Source organism: Sceloporus undulatus, chromosome 6 (assembly GCF_019175285.1).
Source record: "Sceloporus undulatus isolate JIND9_A2432 ecotype Alabama chromosome 6, SceUnd_v1.1, whole genome shotgun sequence".
Taxonomy (NCBI): Eukaryota; Metazoa; Chordata; class Lepidosauria; order Squamata; family Phrynosomatidae; genus Sceloporus; species Sceloporus undulatus.
Window position 1 is genome coordinate 116,031,209 of NC_056527.1, and position 18,139 is coordinate 116,049,347.

At 43.1% G+C, this 18,139-nt stretch overlaps 1 protein-coding gene across 1 annotated transcript in view; it reads left to right on the plus strand.

The window, feature by feature from the left end:
* The window catches only part of LOC121935497 (hydroperoxide isomerase ALOXE3-like), a 24,911-nt gene extending 7,687 nt beyond the window's left edge, over window positions 1–17,224 (plus strand). The window contains exons 5-14 of the mRNA XM_042477085.1: window positions 461–564; window positions 1,640–1,812; window positions 4,317–4,460; window positions 5,868–6,071; window positions 6,993–7,079; window positions 7,875–8,044; window positions 11,234–11,355; window positions 12,083–12,183; window positions 13,317–13,487; window positions 15,783–17,224. Coding sequence (XP_042333019.1) covers window positions 461–564; window positions 1,640–1,812; window positions 4,317–4,460; window positions 5,868–6,071; window positions 6,993–7,079; window positions 7,875–8,044; window positions 11,234–11,355; window positions 12,083–12,183; window positions 13,317–13,487; window positions 15,783–15,962 — 1,456 coding nt within the window. The 3' untranslated portion in view covers window positions 15,963–17,224. The remainder of the gene's footprint in view (window positions 1–460; window positions 565–1,639; window positions 1,813–4,316; window positions 4,461–5,867; window positions 6,072–6,992; window positions 7,080–7,874; window positions 8,045–11,233; window positions 11,356–12,082; window positions 12,184–13,316; window positions 13,488–15,782) is intronic.
* The last annotated feature ends 915 nt before the right edge of the window (window positions 17,225–18,139 follow it).

Consider the following 18,139-nt stretch of genomic DNA (forward strand, 5'->3'; position numbering starts at 1 on the left):
ATTTGTATCCTGCTTTTCTTGTAAAATTGGGACCCAAAGGCTATTTCTGTTATCCTGAAGTATAGGCATATATACTTGCCTGCTTGCCTCTCCTTCCACTGCTAGAAATAATTGCATTCCAATTGTTGTTATTGCTGAAATTATTATTATTATTTCGCATCAACTAATTAAAATATTTTTAAGTATAAGCTTGCAGTTATCAAGGCTGTTCTGAAGCGCTTGACAGGCTTACATAAATATGCATCAGCTGATCTCCACAAACAAGAGCCAGTCTCTTCCCTTGACCATTTAATTCCCCAATAGTTTTGCAAATCCTTTCTCTTGCTAGCTAGGCTTCGGACTGTGTTCAGTAGCGCCATCCCCTGGTGGCTTTGGGAATGGGTACAAAGATGTTAAGCTTGGCGGATGCAATAAACAGTTGGTTTTCTGAGTTTCTTCTCTCTTGTGGTCTACCTTTTAGGGAATTTGAGCTCAGGCTGAAAGGCTTCTCGAACCTCAGGGATTCTTGGCAAAACCTGGAAGATCTCCGCAAAGTGTTCTGGTTCAACAAAACACCTGTTTCCGGTGGGTTCCCACTTTCCTACGAAGATGGGGCTGTAATGGCAGCAGTGAATCTCATGTTGTGGGGACATGAATCCTTTCCTCCCCCAGATAGGTTCGGCACATTGGATAGTTTTATTAAAGTTTAGACTGAAACCCAGAGCGGATTCACCAACCCCACCGGCCTCCCCGGGTAACAAACATCCTTATACTTCCTTTTCTAACCCATTATCCTCTCCTATGATATCTGCCTTATAGGAAATTTGGGACATGGCTTGGAAACGTGGCACAGGCTTTGTTCTTGTTCTTGTGTGCCTTGAAGCTGTTTGGTGACTGAAAGGGGAATGTGTCATGGGACCTTCTGGGGCTGAGAGTGTGTGACTTGCCCAAGGTCACCAGAGGGTTTCCATGGCTGAGCAGGGAATCAAACTGTTTGCCATAGAGTTGCCATAAGTCAGAAAAGACTTGAAGGTACACAACAACAACAACAACAACAACAACAACAACAACAACCAGTCTTACCATATGACGATGCGGCACAAAGCAGCCAGCTCTTTTAGGAAGATAACATACAACACAATATTCTTTTGTCATACAAAATGGCTATGTATTTCAGAAGGATGCCCCTGTCTAATGGTAGGGCTGGCTTTCACTCCACCTCATACTAGATGCCAGCTTTGTTGGACAGATATTTTGGGTTGTTTCCCAATAAACTGTAAATTGACAGGAGGTTGCATCTAAACTTGCATCTAATCCACTGAGAGCTTTACCTTCCACCACTTTGGCTGCATCCACACTGCACAAATAATCTGGTTTGATGCTACTTTTACTGCCATGGCTCAATGGTATGGAATTCTGAGAACAATAGTTTGTTGCAACACCAGAGCTTTCCTCACCCAATATTTTAAGAGCCGGAAAGATTCCTTTTTTGGACCACAACTTCCAGTATCCTCTAGCTAGGGACTGCTGGGGGCTGTAGCCCCCCAAAAAAAGAAAAAGAAAAAAAGAGGAACATTTCTTAGATCAGCAATTTGATAATCCAAGAATTAACACTGTTTTTGATGTAAATGGACACTCCTTGTTCTGTTTACGACTGCAGAATATGTCACAGAACATTGGATGGAGGATGACTTCTTTGGCTACCAGTACCTAAATGGAGTCAATCCTGTGATGATCCAGAAATGCACCAAGATCCCAGACAACTTCCCTGTAACCAACGAAATGGTGGCTGGCTGCTTGGGGACCTCCACGACCCTCCAGGAAGAGATGCAGGCAAGTCACATCCATGTCCAATGGACTCTGCTAGAGGTGTTGGGTAACTCCGTTCCTTTCTGCCGGTGAACACAAACTCAGTGGTATAGTAATTACTCCCAGCTTGACTAAGCATTTTATGGGAGCTATCCAGGGAATACAGTTGGCCTTCCACATCTGCAGTGCTGACTTTTGCAGATTTGATTATTTGTGGTTGTGTCCTTCAGGACAACTCTGCCAGAAGTTGATCTTAGACTTGTGCCAAGGAATGTAGACGTTCATGGAGAAAACACTTTTCAAGGCATTTGTAGGTCCTCCGGCATGATTCCATGATCAGCTTCTAGCAGATGTTGACCACAGAGTTGCACTGGAGGAGCTGGAGATTCCTAGAGAGGAGTTCTCTTGTGTAAAAAGAATAGTCTTTTTTATTTGCAGTTTTTCCACATTCATGGGGGTCCTTCGCCCCTAACCCCAAATGTGGAGGGACCATTGTATTTTGGGGACAGGATCCAGCACCTTGGAGAGCTGCCATGAAACACTTTGTTAAGCCCACTGTAAAGCCAAATGTGGATTCTCCATTCCTTTGGGATGGTGAATGCCTATACTATGCTATGGGGCCATAGTGGTTTGGGTGTCAGACTATTACTCTGGAGACCAGGGTTCAATTCCCAGCTCAGCCATGAAAGCCATTGGGTGACTTTGGGCAAGTCACAGCCTCTCAGCCTCAGGGGAAGGCAATGGCAAGCCTCCTCTGAACAAATCTTGCCAAGAAAACCCCATGAGAGGTTTGCCTTAGGGTCTCCATAAGTCGGAAACAACTTGAAGGCATGCAACTATAAATAATAATAAATAATAAATCTTTTTTACCCTATGTCTCCATGAGGATAAATAAAATCCATACAGTACAATGATAATCCCTGTTATTCCCTCCCTTCCCTAAAACATCAATTAAACATGAAAATAATCCATTAAAACAACAACGACACCATGCTATGCTATATTACTATAAGAGCATAAGAAGTACAGTGGACCCTCCATATTCACTAGTGTTAGGAGCACAGGAGCCCCATGAAATTTGGAAAACTGCATATTAAAAAAAACCCTAATTTTTTAATGTGAGATAATATTTCTCTAGTAACTTCCAGTTGCACAACTCAGTTGTCAACTGCCACCAGAAGTTGAATATAGCATCACATTGGAGGACCTACAAAGGCTTCAAGAAGTGTTTTCTCTAAGAATCGATAGGAATTGCTTTGACAGCATTTTGCTGTGTGTGGCCTGCTTACATAACCCTTTAGGAGTATGAGAGCAAGCCTGTGTTTTGTATGTTGGACTAGGACTCCAGAGGACTAGGGTTCAAATCCCCCCCTGGCCCTGGAAAGCCCTTGGCCAAGTCACACTCTCTCAGCATAGAGGAAGGCAATGGCAAACCCCCTCTGCAAAAATCCCACATGAATTTCTCAAATCGCCTCTCCTCTGAAGGATTACAAGTCTTATCTCTCAGCGGAGTTAAATTATGAGCATTTTTGTCCATTTCTCAGAAGGCTCCCCCCCCCCCCCCGTATTTTGGGGACTATATGCTTTCTTTTCTTTTTTCTTTTTAACAGCAAACTCAGTTTTAGTGTGCAAAAAATATGGTCTTTTGTGCTGATGCAGCTGCTTTCTGGGCAGCAGTTTTGGCCTTTGTGCCAAATAAATAATTAAAATAATCCAAATCCCCCTCAAGTTTTAGCTTTTGCAAAAACTGTCCCAAAGTGAAAAAAATAAAGAAATCTCAAAGCAGTTGATCATTTTCTCAACACTGAACTCTCTTGGTTAGTTCCAATTAGAGTAGGACCTCTGAATCAATTGTTTTTAGTATATCATTTTAGTGTTTTAGCATTTTATAGCATTGGGTTTTTTCATCTCTTTTTGATTACAGTATATATGTTTGATGTTTCACCGTTTGGTGAAAAAGGAGTTATAAATAAACATTTTTATTAATTGTTGAATGGTGAGTCAACAGGTAAATTAATCCCATTGATTCAATGAGTCTACTCTAGTTAGAACTAAAGATGGAATTGAACCCAGGGTATCTCAGAATATTTGGTGATGAGGCACCTTGTTTTTCCTGTCTGTAAAATGGGAATACCAATGTACCGTCCAGATATGGTTCTTTACTAGGACTCCATGAAATTGACACCTGCTATGTCAATGTAATAATAACAGATACACCGAGGCTGTGTCCACACTGCAGAAATAAACCAGTTTGATACTGCTTTAACTGCCATGGCTCAAGGCTATGGAATTCTGGGAATTGTAGTTTCATGAGACATTTAGCCTTCTCTGTCAGAGAGCTCTGGTGCCACAACGAATTGCAAATCCTAGGATTCCATTGCATGGAGCCATGGCTGTTGAAGCCATGTCAAACTGGATTGTTTCTGCAGTGCAGATGCAGCCCCAGAGTGGTGTGTCCAATGTGCTATGTGTCTCAGTTGGATTAATCTGTCTTTTGTGTCTCCCTCGCCTCCTCTTCCCACTCCCAGAAAGGAAACATCTTTATTGTTGACTACAAGATCCTTGATGGCATCCCCACTTGCGAAATAGAGGGGAAACCCCAATACATCACAGCCCCACTCTGCTTGCTACACCTTAACTCCAACGGGCAGATGATGCCATTGGCAATCCAGGTACCAAGAGTCTGTGGCTGGTTCATCATCCCTATTCTTTAGGAACAACTGGTGGCTTCTATATCAGTGGTACAGTGATTCCACTCTCAGGCTGTGGCTGCATGGGCAAGGATAGTCCAGGAGCAGCCTGGAGTATTCAGGCCCCAAAGTTGTCCTAAATCCCCCCTCGTGTTACTTGTGCATTCTGGAACAACAATGAACAAGTGTTCATACAGTGTCCTGCTGTGCCACTTGCCACTGCCACTTGCATGAGTGGAACGAAGCAAAGCACCCAGCCTTGACCATAAGGCTGGGCGCTTCACTGTGATCTCTGCCAGCAGTGGTGGTGGGTGGGTTTTCTGGGGAGATCCAGAGCAAAAGGTGAGCTATTAAAATTTGTTTTAAAGATGTTATAATGTGGATTCTGTACTGAACTGGCCATACATGGTCAGGACAGTTTGCACCAGAATTGGGGATTGGGCCCTGCATTGTTTGGACTGATCACCATAAGGACAGGAAAAGAGGTTGTTGTATTATTGTATTATTGTTATATGGCCCTTGCAGAAAGGACCTAAGTGAATGATAAAGGAGCTCTCCAAAACATTTAAAATATTTTAGAGGGATTGGGTTCAGCACGTTGCAGAGCTGCCTCAAAGTTAAGCTGAAAACCTGGAGCAGATTCTAAGGCTGCATCCACACTGCAGAAATACTTCAGTTTGACACTGCCATGGCTCATTGGTATGGATTTCTGAGAAGTGTAGTTTCCACTCTGCTCTGGCACTGCAACAGACTACATTTGTTTGCATGTGTATATGGAAAACATTTTGGGCAAGGGCAGCAGAGGCTGGGCTTCCTTTTTAGGGGAACATCTGCATCCACACTGCAGAAATAATCCAATTTCACAGTTTGCTATAGAACCAGAGCTCTCTGATAAAGAAGGTTAAATGTCTCACAAAATTACAATTCCCAGAATTCAATCGCATCAAGCCAAGGCAGTTAAAGTAGTGTGAACCTGGACTATTTCTGCCATCAGGATGCAGCTTAAGATGCAAAAGACAAGGAAAAGGGAATGGCAGTGGAGGGAAGGGATGACATGCAGAAGTTACTGCCTTGGGATGGAGGAAAGGCCTTTCCTAGCTACTTGGCCAAGGCACAATGGAGCTGTTTCTGCCTCTTTTCATCTCCCTGGAGGAACGGCTACTCATGGAGGCTTCCAAGAAAGGCGACTCACCCTCCTGCCCCAAAACAAAACAAAACAAAAAATCCTTGGAGGCCACATGCAGCCCAACAGATGCACTTGACCCACCTCTGCCCTAAGGAAAGGAGAGCAGCACAGAACTCTTGATGCTGCCCTCTCCTGCCACCTCCTTGCAGGCACCACTCAGGACAAAAAACAGCTGAACTTTGGTCCTTCTTCCTTCCTGGCAGCTCAAGCAGACCCCAGGTTCTGGGAATCCCATTTTCCTGCCCACTGACCGCAAATGGGACTGGAACCTTGCCAAGATCTGGGTGCGGCTGGCCAACTTCCACGTCCACGAGGTCAACACCCACCTCCTCGAAGCCCACTTCCTTGGCGAAGTCTACGCCATGGCCACTCTTCACCAACTCCCCATGTGCCACCCAATCTACAAGGTAAGATCAGCACTTCACAAGGAGAAATGCTCATGTACATACCAGCAACCTGCTGGCCCAGTGGGATGATTCTAGGAGAGCCTCCAGTCTTTCTTTGGTACCTCTGAAACTATTTTTGTCTTTGCTTTTTCCCCCTTACAAAGAAAAAACAGCATCCTAGTCCTTATTTCCCTTTACATGAGCCTGAAAACATGGCAACTGTCTCACAAAAGCTTGGCAATACATCAGAGTCCCTTAGCTTCATTGCATATGAAAATGCCATCAGTGAGCTAATCCTATCACAATTTGGAATGTTTGTGCAAGGTGTTGCGCCAAATTTGGTCACCCTTGCATGGACCAAAATCCTAGAATCCATTTTGGCATTTCTCAGGATGTGGAGGAAAAAGCAGACATATAGGATGGACCTGTAGAAAATTTGGATACTGGTGTTACACAGCAAAAGTGGGCTACTAGAGGCTAGTGGGCAACATTAGCCACCCAGGAGACCTTGGAGGATTGAACCTCATCCATGCCCTAATCATAATAAATAAACAAGCAAACAAACATATGGTCCCAAATGCCCTCCAAACCTTCTAGGGCATGTTAGGAGCATTCTTGCCATGTTTTGGAGGGGCCCAGGCTATTTTAGGCTTAGGAAAAGCCTTTTTTTTTTACAACTGAAAGGGACCATGAAACCACTTCGTATTTACTTTCTCTTGTAAATAAAGTTTGGGCCTAAAATTGCCCAAAAAGGTAATGAAAATGCCCCCACTACAACCAGAGGTCATTGGGACCAAAAATTTGACATCTTTGGCATCCTGGGGAAGTGAGCCAAAGACATGTACTTGTCCTATTCTTGTTACACAGAAATTATTTGGAAGGTGAAGCCTAAGCTTAGACCTTGTGTGTTGTGTTTCCCCCAACTCTCTTCTCTCCCCGCAGCTCCTGATCCCCCACACCCGCTACATCTTCCACATCAACACTCTCGCCCGCACCAATCTGCTCAAGGCTGGAGGGTTACTCGATACGGTAAGCACAACAGGGCAGAGAATTTGCTATAAACTGCTTTTAATTATATTATTTAATTATATTACAACTTTTGCATGATGAAATTTGTTTTAGCAGTACAGTACAGGTTGAGTCTCCTTCATCTCGAATTCCAAAATCCTCCTAAATCCAAAATTGTCCATACAGATGGTTGAGACAGTGACACCTTTGCTTTCGGATGGTTCCATGTACACAGACTTTGGTTCAGACCCAAAATGATTTAAAATGTGTACAAAATTACCACCAGTCTATGTGTACAAGGTGTATATGAAACATAGATGAATTTCATGTTTAAACATGGGTCCCATCTCCAAAATATCTCATTACCTATATGCAATTATTCCAAAATCTGAGCAAAATCCTAAATCCAAAACACTTCTGATCTCAAGCATTTTGGATTAGGAAAACTCAATTTGTATCTGTTTTAACTTTTAATACATTCTTCTAGAACACAGCCTCATGCCCCACAAAAAACTATTGTTTGTAAGCCACCTTGAGTCCCAGACTGGAGGAGCAGAGGCATGATAATGCTGCTACTAATACTACTAATACTAATACTAATTCCACTCAAAGTAGCAACATACTACTTATGTTATTAATGCTACTAATGCTACTAATGCTAATACTAATAATGGATGTACAATACCAAGCCAACATTGGCAGGGTGCATTCTGATCAGAATCTCAGAGAAACGAGATTTCTTTGCACCCTTGAATCACCTTCATGCTAGTCTGAGGTCCATGTTTGGTCCCTTCATTCTTGCCTCTCTCTCCGCAGTCAACTGCGACCGGCCGGGATGGCATGTTGCAGCTCCTCGCCAGGGGCACTCAGGTGACCAAGTACTCTTCCCTTTGCCTCCCAGATGACCTTGAAGAGCGAGGGGTCGCCAACGTGCCCAATTATTACTACAGGGACGATGGGATGAAGATATGGACTGCCATAAACAAGTCAGTGTTACGACTCTTGAACAAGGGAGGTATTTCTGAGTTAAATAGTGCAAGGAGGGATGGTCTTGCAATCAATTTAAAAGAGGTGAATTGTCTGTCTAGAACAGGGGTAGGCAACCCTTTTGAGCCGGGGGCCGGGTTGCTGGCCCTCAGACAACTGGGGGGCGAAGCCAAAAAACAAATATTAAATAATTTAAAAAAATTAAATAATAAATAAACCGGGACAATGCGGACAAAATTTTCAATGGCGGGCAATTTTAAATAAAAAATGGAGGACACGCTGCTTTTTTAAAAAATGTTAAGATAAATGCATGTTTCTGAGGCTTCTATAGACAATTGCCCCACCATGCCCCTCGCGCGAGATGCCAAAGGCCCCGGCGGCAATCGGCGGCAGGACTGGGCTGGGGCCGGTCCCAAGGCCTCGCCGGGCCGCATCTGGCCCACAGGCCACAGGTTGCCTACCCCTGGTCTAGAAGAAGAAAGTTTGCCCTTTTTGTGGTTAGTGGAGTAAGTGGGACTTCTGCCTCCAGGTAGATGAGTTTTACAGTCCTTATCAACATCAGGGCCAAATGTTAACAGCTGTCCAGAGATACACAGCCAGACCTCTGTATCCATGGATTCTTTATGCGTGGATTCAACCATTCATGGTTTGAACATACAGTATTAGAAGGATATATAAATTTCATAAAGCCAACCTTGATTTTGCCATTTTATAAAAGGGACACTGTTTTACTGTGCCTTTGTATTTAATGGGACTTGAGCATCCACCAGTTTTGTTATTCATGGAGGCCCCAGCGGATACCAAGGGTCCACTGTAGAATGAGTTAATTTCTATTAGTGACCTTAATGGATTTTTTTCTTCATGAGCGCTGCAATTGCATCTGAGAAAAGTCATAGGGAGGCAGAGAATGGACCAGGGAAGCGAATTTTCCTCTGTTGCTAGCCACCTTTCACAACTCTTATAGCTATGGATTAGAGATGGCCTTTGTTTATGCACTTAGGGGCTGGCATGGGGGCAGAGTGGGGGCATATCTTGGTCTGTTCATGTTAGTTTCTTGTTTGTATGGAGGGTGGGTTTGCACTTTGTTGAGATATTATTGTAACCATTGTTTTGTGGAATTTTAAAGTTGGAAACCGCTGTGATCTGTATTGGAATAGCGGTATACAAATAAATATTATTATTATTATTATTATTATTATTATTATTATTATTATTATTATTATTATGGCATCCACACAACGCATGCCTCAATGGTGCCCCCATGGAGGTGTGACACCATGCGCCGCATCACATGGCGGGCAGTACTATGATGCTTCTCTGGTGCTGTGTCCAGATGTCGCAGCACCAAAGGAGCACTGTAAAGCCACGGCACCAGTGGCTATGGTGCCTTTCCCAAACTTTTGTGGCTCCTTTTGGCACTGCAGAAATGACAGATCGGGGCATGGCATGTGGTTGCCATGGCCCTGATCTGGCAATGATGGAGGCGGTTGCAGGCCACCCCTTCTGAGGCAGTCTGTACAGCCTCTTAGATTTCTTTCTTTGCTTCTGCACCATGAGATCGTTGGGAGTCTGTCTGCCATCAATCTTACTCAGCAAGATGCCCCCCCAGCCCAGGGGAATCCTGATTCGGACAGCGATGGATTGCCAGCCAGGTTTAGGAGAATTAGTTGTTTAGGGGACCCCACCAGCTAAAGGGCTGGGATGCTCATCTGCAGCATACCATCTGCTGCATCATTGACGGCAAATGCAACTTACTTTATAGCAGGAAGGTATGCCAGTGTTGAGCACTGAAAGAATTCTTGTGGAGTTTTTTTTTTTTTTGTGGTTTTTTTAGGCTATGTGGCCATGTTCTAGATGCCAGCCACAGATGCCGGCAGAACGTCAGAAACAAACTCTTCCAGAACAAGGCCACATAACCCGAAAAACCCACAAAACTATGGCCTTCAACTTCACAAATTCTTGTGGAGGTTTTCAACTCACCCAGAAAGAAAAGACAGTCAGAAAAGGAGTGATCCATGGATTCTGGAAAAGCCAAGGGCCACAGCCTTGGGGTTGCATGCCAGCCCAGAGCCACACTTTTCCCTCCCCTGTACTAGCTTTCCTCTTCCAAATAACGCCAAAAGAAAAGACATTTTCCAGTGGCATCCTCCTCCCTGGAGGATCTGAAAGGGAGGGAGCTAATTGTAGACGCCAAATTCTGTGGAAAGAGCACATTCCACACACACACACACACCCAGACATACACACACGCAACCTCATTTGGAGATGTCTTTCCAGTAGGCCAGCTTACTTAAATGCTCCCCTTGAGCCAAAGTTGTTAATTAGACCCCCTTTTTTGCATATTGAAGGGTGGTGCTTCAAAACAATAACAGTTAGGCAAAAAATGAAACCTCAAACTAGTTTTTAAGGACTTTCTGTTAGTGTTTTCCCCCCCAAAACTACTCAGATGAAACCATAGTTCATTGCGAAGAACCTTTGAGAATGTGGACAGGACTGATGGCATCTATGGCATTGGGGTAATGAAGGAACTCCAGGTTTTGGCCTGAATTTGAAAGGATCTTTCCAAGACTGGTGTTATGATGTTGTAGAGGGGGAGACAAGGGGACTTGTGACTGTCTTCCTTTGAGGCTGAGTGTGTGTGTGTGTGTGTGTGTGTGTGCGCGTGCGTGTGTGCGTGTGACATGGCAAAGCAGGGATTCAAACTTGGTCTCCCAGAGTCCTAGTCCGATGCTCAAACCATTACACCACTCTCATCTACTCAAAGATCTCACCATTACATGTTGCCTGCTTTTCTTCCAATAGGGCTCCTGTCTAGATAGATATAGATGATAGATAGATATCAACAAGTGACAGATTTCAAAATTCAGACATGCAAGTCTCATCCACACTGCAGAAATAAAGCAATTTGACACCGCTTTAACTGCCATGGCTCCCTGCTATGGAATGCTAGGATTTGTAGTTTGGTGAGATATGTTGCCTTCCCTGTCAGAGAGCTCTGGTACATCACCAAACTACAAATCCCAGAATTGTATAGCATTGGGCCATGGCAGTTAAAGCGGTGTTGAACTGCTTTATTTCTGCAGTGTGGCAGCAACTGCAGTGATGCGTACGTTTGTGACATTTCCATGCATCTTCATGAAGGGATTTGATAAATATTTCAGGCTGGTCCTCTTTCCTTCCACATTCAGGTTTGTCTCTGGTATTGTTGGGGTGTACTACAAAAGTGATTCAGAGGTAAAGAATGACCCTGAATTACAAGCCTGGATCGATGAAATCTTCACAGAAGCTTTCTTGGGCAGAGAGTCCTCAGGTAATCCTCTCACTATTTCTGTTTCTTTGCATTCGGTTTCAGTGAGTAGCTTCCTTGGGAAGACTGGGTCCTGTTAAAGAATATCACAAAACTGGATATCCCAGAATCCCATCACATTGAATCATGGCTGTTAAACTAATCAGACTATTATCATGCTAGAGTTTGACTATATAAAGCACTGTGCAAACTTGACAGCACTCTATACATAAAATGATGATGATGATGATGATGATGATGATGATGTGAAAAATATCAGTATGCAAAAGGATCCTATAATGTCTTTGAGGCTGAGAGAAAGTAGTTGTTAGCCTATGCTTTCACAAATTCAGTCTGAGGAAGTAGAACGACATTGCATCCGCACTGTAGAAATAATGCAGTTTGACACCCCTTTAAGTGCTGTAGCAACATCGTATGGAATACAAGGGATTTATAGTTTTACAAGGGCTTTAGCCTTCTCTGCTGAAGGGTACTGGAGGCTCACAAAACTAAAAATCCCAGGATTCTGCAGGATGGAACCACGGTAGTTAAAGTGGTGCCAGATTGCATTATTTCTGCGGTGTAGATGCACCCTGCGTCCATGAAAGCTTAAGCGCTAATTTCTTTCTCTCAGCCTCAAGGGTGTCACAACAAGATCCCTTTGCAACCATGCAGGAGCTTCTTTTGAACTGCCAGAGAAATACCAAACTTTCTGTCCAGTCCTGACTCCAAATTCTTGTCTGAGCAACAGGGGCTCCTTCCTCCCTGGAAACCGCGGCTGAACTCATCAAGTTCCTCACCATGATCATCTTCTGCTGTTCTGCACGACATGCGGCTGTCAACAGCGGCCAGGTACGTGGTCCCGTTTTGCAGGATACTCTCCTTTTCCAGCTGCCCTGCTCCACCGTTGTCACTTCTGTACTTTTCCAAGTCCATTCCATACACCAGTAATACTCCAGGGCAGCTCCCTTAACAGTGGAGATGTGGATCTTCTTTGGGTCTTAATCCAAAATCCAAGGTGCCTTGGATAGTCCCCTGAAATCTGGGAGAGCAACTGCTTAGGGACCAGGCTCCAGTTCCTCCCATAGACCCCCTTGTGGGTCAAACCTCCCTTCATAACAGCCCCAATACTTCAGTTTTCATCAAACGCCTTCTCAAAATAGAGTCTGGCATTGACTTGTATCATATCTGATCACCATTTTGAGAAGGACTGTGATGAAAAGAGAGGTATTTGGGAATTGGGGGGGGGTTTCAGGGTGGAGGCGTTTTCATAGCTTTACGGGGTTCATGGTTTTTGGGTGAACATATTTATTTATTTATGATAAAAATATGTTATTTTATGAAAACCATGTTATTTTAACACATTTAATTGTTTAAATAAATAATCACAATCCGTCCCAAAATGGCATCTGGAAGTGACTTCTATCATTTCTGATCACCATTTTGAGAAGGACTGTGATGAAAAGAGAGGCATTTGAAAATTGTGTGTGGGGGGGGGGCAGTTCAGGGTGAAGGAGTTTTCATACCTTTGCGGGGCTTTTTGCATGGTTTTTGAGGGAACAGTTTTAATTGATCATTTAATTAATTAAATAATCAAAATGGACTCTGTGGAAGTGACTTGTATCATTTCTAATCACCATTTTGAGAAGGAGAAAAAGAGGTAAACAGGAATTGTGGACATCAATTTGTTTTAGTGGGGAAAGAGCTGGGAGGGTCTTTGGGGCTTGGAAGGAGGTTTCATGAGCCACAAAAGTGGGGCCCAGGGGTGGCATGAAGCCTACAGGCCCCCACTTTTCAGACTAAAACACCGTCTCCCTGATATGGTAGCCCTCAATCACTACTGGATCCAACCCATTGCATCAAATTAGTGTGTGTTGGGGGGAAACAGGCATTCCTTCAGAGGGGGGTCCCCCCTTTCTCTTCTCTAAATTCCACCAAGTTTTTCTTCCTTACTCCCTGACACCTTTTTGCATGTTGTACCACAGTTTGATTTCGCTACCTGGATGCCCAACACGCCAGCCACTTTACGGCAACCCCCTCCCAAAGTCAAGGGCACGGCCACCTTGGAAAGCATCCTGGACACGCTTCCAGACATCAGCTCCACCTGCGCACTTTTGGTGGTGCTCTCCGTCGTGAGCTATGAGCTGGCTGACCTGGTGAGTGGCACTGCGGTGGCATGAGGGAAACAGAGGGAAACACGGCATCCAGGACATTGTGTTTTATTTATTTTACACTGGCCATATTTAGGCAGTGTCGCTGTCGCTGCATTCTGCTGTACAAACTCTGCACAAATGGGTGGCAAGGTTGGACTAGGTGATCTCAAAGATCCCTCCCGCATCTATATGATCCCTGGATTTAATAGAATGATTGAGCAGTAGTCATTCCTATGAGTAAGATCTGTTTGTGTTTCCTCATAAGGAAGCTCTTTTCCTCAAAGCAGGCCTGAAATGTTCATTCAAAGATTCCTCCCTATAGCTCTTGCACCTTTCATTGCTTGCTGTTCAACAGAGCTGGGAAAATACTGATGAATAATCTATTTCCTGCAACTTCATTACTTTTTCCTGCTAGTGGGAGCCTTTGTTGCTAATCCCCCTTGTTCTTCTTTGACTTTTCTAACACAAGGATAATTCAACACTGAACAGAAAACACTAAGGAGTTTATCATGCGAAGGAGATCGGGGGTTTATCCCATGAATATCCCAGAAAAATTGCATAATTACACAAAACGATTTCACATGACGTCACACAAAAACTGCTATTAAAGTGGTCACAAATAAGCATTAACGTGCATCTTTTTACTTTTGGGATTTCAGTGACAATGCATTTTCAATATCACTTTATTTACACAATTGTGTGTGATCATCTTTCGCACAATTACTTGCCATTTTTGCTTTATTTCTGGGATACTTTAAATGCACTTTAATCTGTCTTTAATGCCGGAATTAGCCCCAGTGTGATAAACTCCATAGAGGCAAGAGCCACAGAAAAGAAGCCTCCAGTGAAGGACACAGTAGCCCCCAAAAGCCTTGCGGGTGTTTTAGCTCACAATAGATGGCCCTAAAAATTATGCAGGTTGGGTCTCCCTTATCCAAATTGCTTTGGGCCAGATGTGTTTGGGATTCCGGATTTTTTTCCAGATGTTGGAATATTTGCATTTACATAATGAGCTATCTTGGACCCAGCTCTAAGTCTGAAATTCACTTATGCTTCGTATATACCCTATATACATAGGCTGAAGTAAATTTTATAAATACTATTTTTAATACTTTTGTGCATGAAACAAAGTTTGTGTACACCAAACTATCAGAAAATAAAGGTGTCACTATCTCAGCCACCCATGGAAAAAGTTTAGGATTGTGGAGTATTTTGGATTTCCGAATCCTGGATAAAGGAGACTCAATCTGTGTTATACCCTAAAAGATTTGCAACAAATGAAGCTGTAAAAACACAGAACATATCCACCCAAACACCGGACTTTTCTAAGCTTGCAATAATCTCCAGTTGATCTATAAATAAAAATTGAATTAAAGGTGATTATTCCAGTTGAAATGGGTTGTGCATTTTTTGGGGGGGGGGGGGCTTAGTCAAGTTTCACTTTAATTATGCTTTCATTTGTAAAAAAAATTCACTTCAGCTATATCCCAGCTCTCATAGATTTTCATGCACTCTTTGTATGCATTACATTTATTACATTCACATGCTGCAGTTCATTTATATGAGTGAGCTGAAGTCAAACATAATTTTGACACCCATTTGAATCCAGACAGGAAGTTAATGGCCTAACGTTTTATTTCTGTATTGATTTGGTTGTTTTCTTGGCAAGATTTGCCTGTCTCTCTGAGAGAGTGTGATGTGCCTAAGGTCACCCAGTGTGTTTCTATGGCCAAGTGGGGATTCAAGTCAAGACAACCCCATGCGAAGCCAAAGGCTTTCATGGCTGGCATCCATAGTTTTTTGTGGTTTTTTGGGCTATGTAGCCATATTCTAGAAGAGTTTATTCCTTTCAGAGAAAGATGCCAGCCACAGATGCTGTCGAAACGTCAGGCATAAACTCTTCTAGTACATAGCCGCATAGTCTGAAAAACCCACAATAAACAATCCCATGCCTTAGGGTTGCCAGAAGTTGGGATTTACTTGAAGGCACAAAGTGACAACAACACAAAGATCCCCTTCATTTAATGGGTCTAATCCATGTCAACAGGATCGTGAATCCACTCTGGATTTGTGTTTAAAGTTTAAAGGAGCTGTCAATGATACCAAAGCTCAGCAACTTGGAAATGTTCAGACTGAAACCCAGAGCGGATTCACCACTTCACTTGACATGGGAACCACCAGCCTTTCCGCTCTAGCTGGGATGAAGCACTGGATTTAGGTTCCTTCTGGAGGTGCCTATACCTGTTCCTTCTGCCCACCTGTCTCCCCAATACCTCCCCAACCCTCTCTCTCTTCCAGAGACGCCTGGGCCATTACCCCGATGAGCATTTCAGCGAAGAGGAGCCCAAAAGACACATGGCGGCCTTCCAAGCAAGCCTGGCTCTCATCTCTAAGGAGATTGAGGAAAGGAACTGGGCTCTGCCCCTCGCCTACAACTACATGAACCCGGCTGTAGTGGAGAACAGCATCACCGTGTAACCTCCGAGGAACTCTTCTTGCCATCGGTCCCAACTCTTGTTGGTTTTCAGGAAGGACAATGAGGACAGATGCCTTTGTTTTGGCCTCTGAAATTCATTTGATGTCTATTGAATGTTGTGCTTTAGCAACGGAGGGTGGACTGACTAGCTCTTCGGGTCCCTTCCAGCTCTAGGAGTCTATGATGATTTGTCTTCAGAACTAGATAGCCATTTTGCATGCTGATTTTTTAAATGGGAAAAGCAGACATGAAGTGAAATAAATAGTATTTCATGGATAAATAAAGAGGTGTTCTCCTAGAAATACTGAAGTGAGAAGCTCAATTGCTGCAATCAGGAAATCCAGAATTTTGAAAATATTCAACATGAAGATGGGGTGAACATTGTACTAATCTGGATCATCATCATCATCATCATCATCATCATCATCATCATCATCTTTATTAATTTCCTGCTGTTCCTGCCAGCTCTAGGACCCAAGGTGGCTTGTTTAAAAGCAGTTCTAGCTAAAATTCACAGCACAAATCTATACAAAAGTTGAAATAGGATTATAGAATCATTAGAATTAAAAGCTGTTTAAGAGCAGACCCATTTTACAAAAGAATATATATGCATATATAGACAATACAGTACATTATTAAAGACCCTTTCTCCGAGTTCCCAAAGGACATTTGAAGCAAAAAAGGTCTTCACCTGCCTAGCATAAATTTCTACACACACACACACACACACACACACACACACACACAATAATAGAACATATTACAACAGAACAGAATAGGGTCAGTCCCACCAAATCCACTGATTTTATATCCGTGGATACAAGCATCCATGGCTTGAATTTTTTAAAAATATATATATAAATTCCAAAAAGCAAACCTTAATTTAAGGGACACTATTTTATTATCCATGGTATTTACTATCCTTGGATTTTGGCATCTGTAGGGATCCTGGAACCAAACCCCAGCAGATACCAAGGGCCTAAAGTAAATACAATATGCGCACAATTTAAGTTTATAACAATAAAACTTAGGTGTTGGAGAAAGGGCAAGATAAAAATAAATGAAATAATAGTAGTAGCAATGATGATGATGATGATGATGATGATAAGAAGAAGAAGAATAGTAATAATAAGCAGAACATAGCAATTCCAGTGTATATAAATGCCTTTCTGCAGAAGTGTGAAATGGGGAACCATTTTAATGCAAATCTTTGGCTGCATCTGCAGTGCAGAAATAATGCAGTTTGACACCACTTTAACTACCATGGCTGAATGCTATGGAACTCTGGAATGTGTAGTTTTGTATAATGGATCTTCTCTCTCAGAGAGCTCTGATGCCACAACAAACTACAAATCCCAGAATCCCATAGCATTGAGCCCTGGCAGTTAAATTGGTGTCAAACTGCATTATATCTGCTGTGTGGATGCAGCCTGAGTCTTTAAAAAGACAAAACAATTCTGCTCTTCTTCATCTGTTTTCACCCCTTCTCACTATTTGCTCATCTCACACTGAGAATTCACAGTATTAACGTGTGGATTCCCTCCTGCAGCATAGCATCCATTAAAATGTGATGCTAGTCGAGCAATAGATTCTTTTCTGCAAAGGCCTTCTGTGGTTCTTTCTCTTAAATGGGGGAGTTTTGCTCAGTTGTTTAAAATCTCAGATTCCACTGCATAATATGATGACATTTGCACACTGGGGGAAATACTGCAGTGAAACTTACATTAAATGTTCCCCTATCTGACGCTGTGTGTCTTCAAGTCATTTTCGACCTACCTATGCCAACTCTAAGATGAAGGTATGACAAGGGTTTCTTGGCAGGATTTGTTCAGAGGAGGTTGGCTACCATCACCTTCCTCTGAAGCTGAGAGAGTGTGACTTGTTCAATGCCATCCAGTGGGTTTCCACGTCAGCGTGAGAGGATTCGAAGCATGGTCTCCTGCTATCCTGAAGACTCAGGCTCTCTACACCATGCTGGCTCTCAGGCTCAAGTTCAATGGGTTGCAATCATCCACAGCCAGAGCTTGAAAAGGTTACTTTTTTGGACACAGCCCCCAAAAGTAACTTCTCCAGGCTTTGATTTCCAGTAGATTTGCTCCTTCCTTTACCCTACTGAACAACCTGCTAGTAAGACAGGGATTCTAGTCCACTTAGCCATGAGAGAAGAATATAAAAAAGC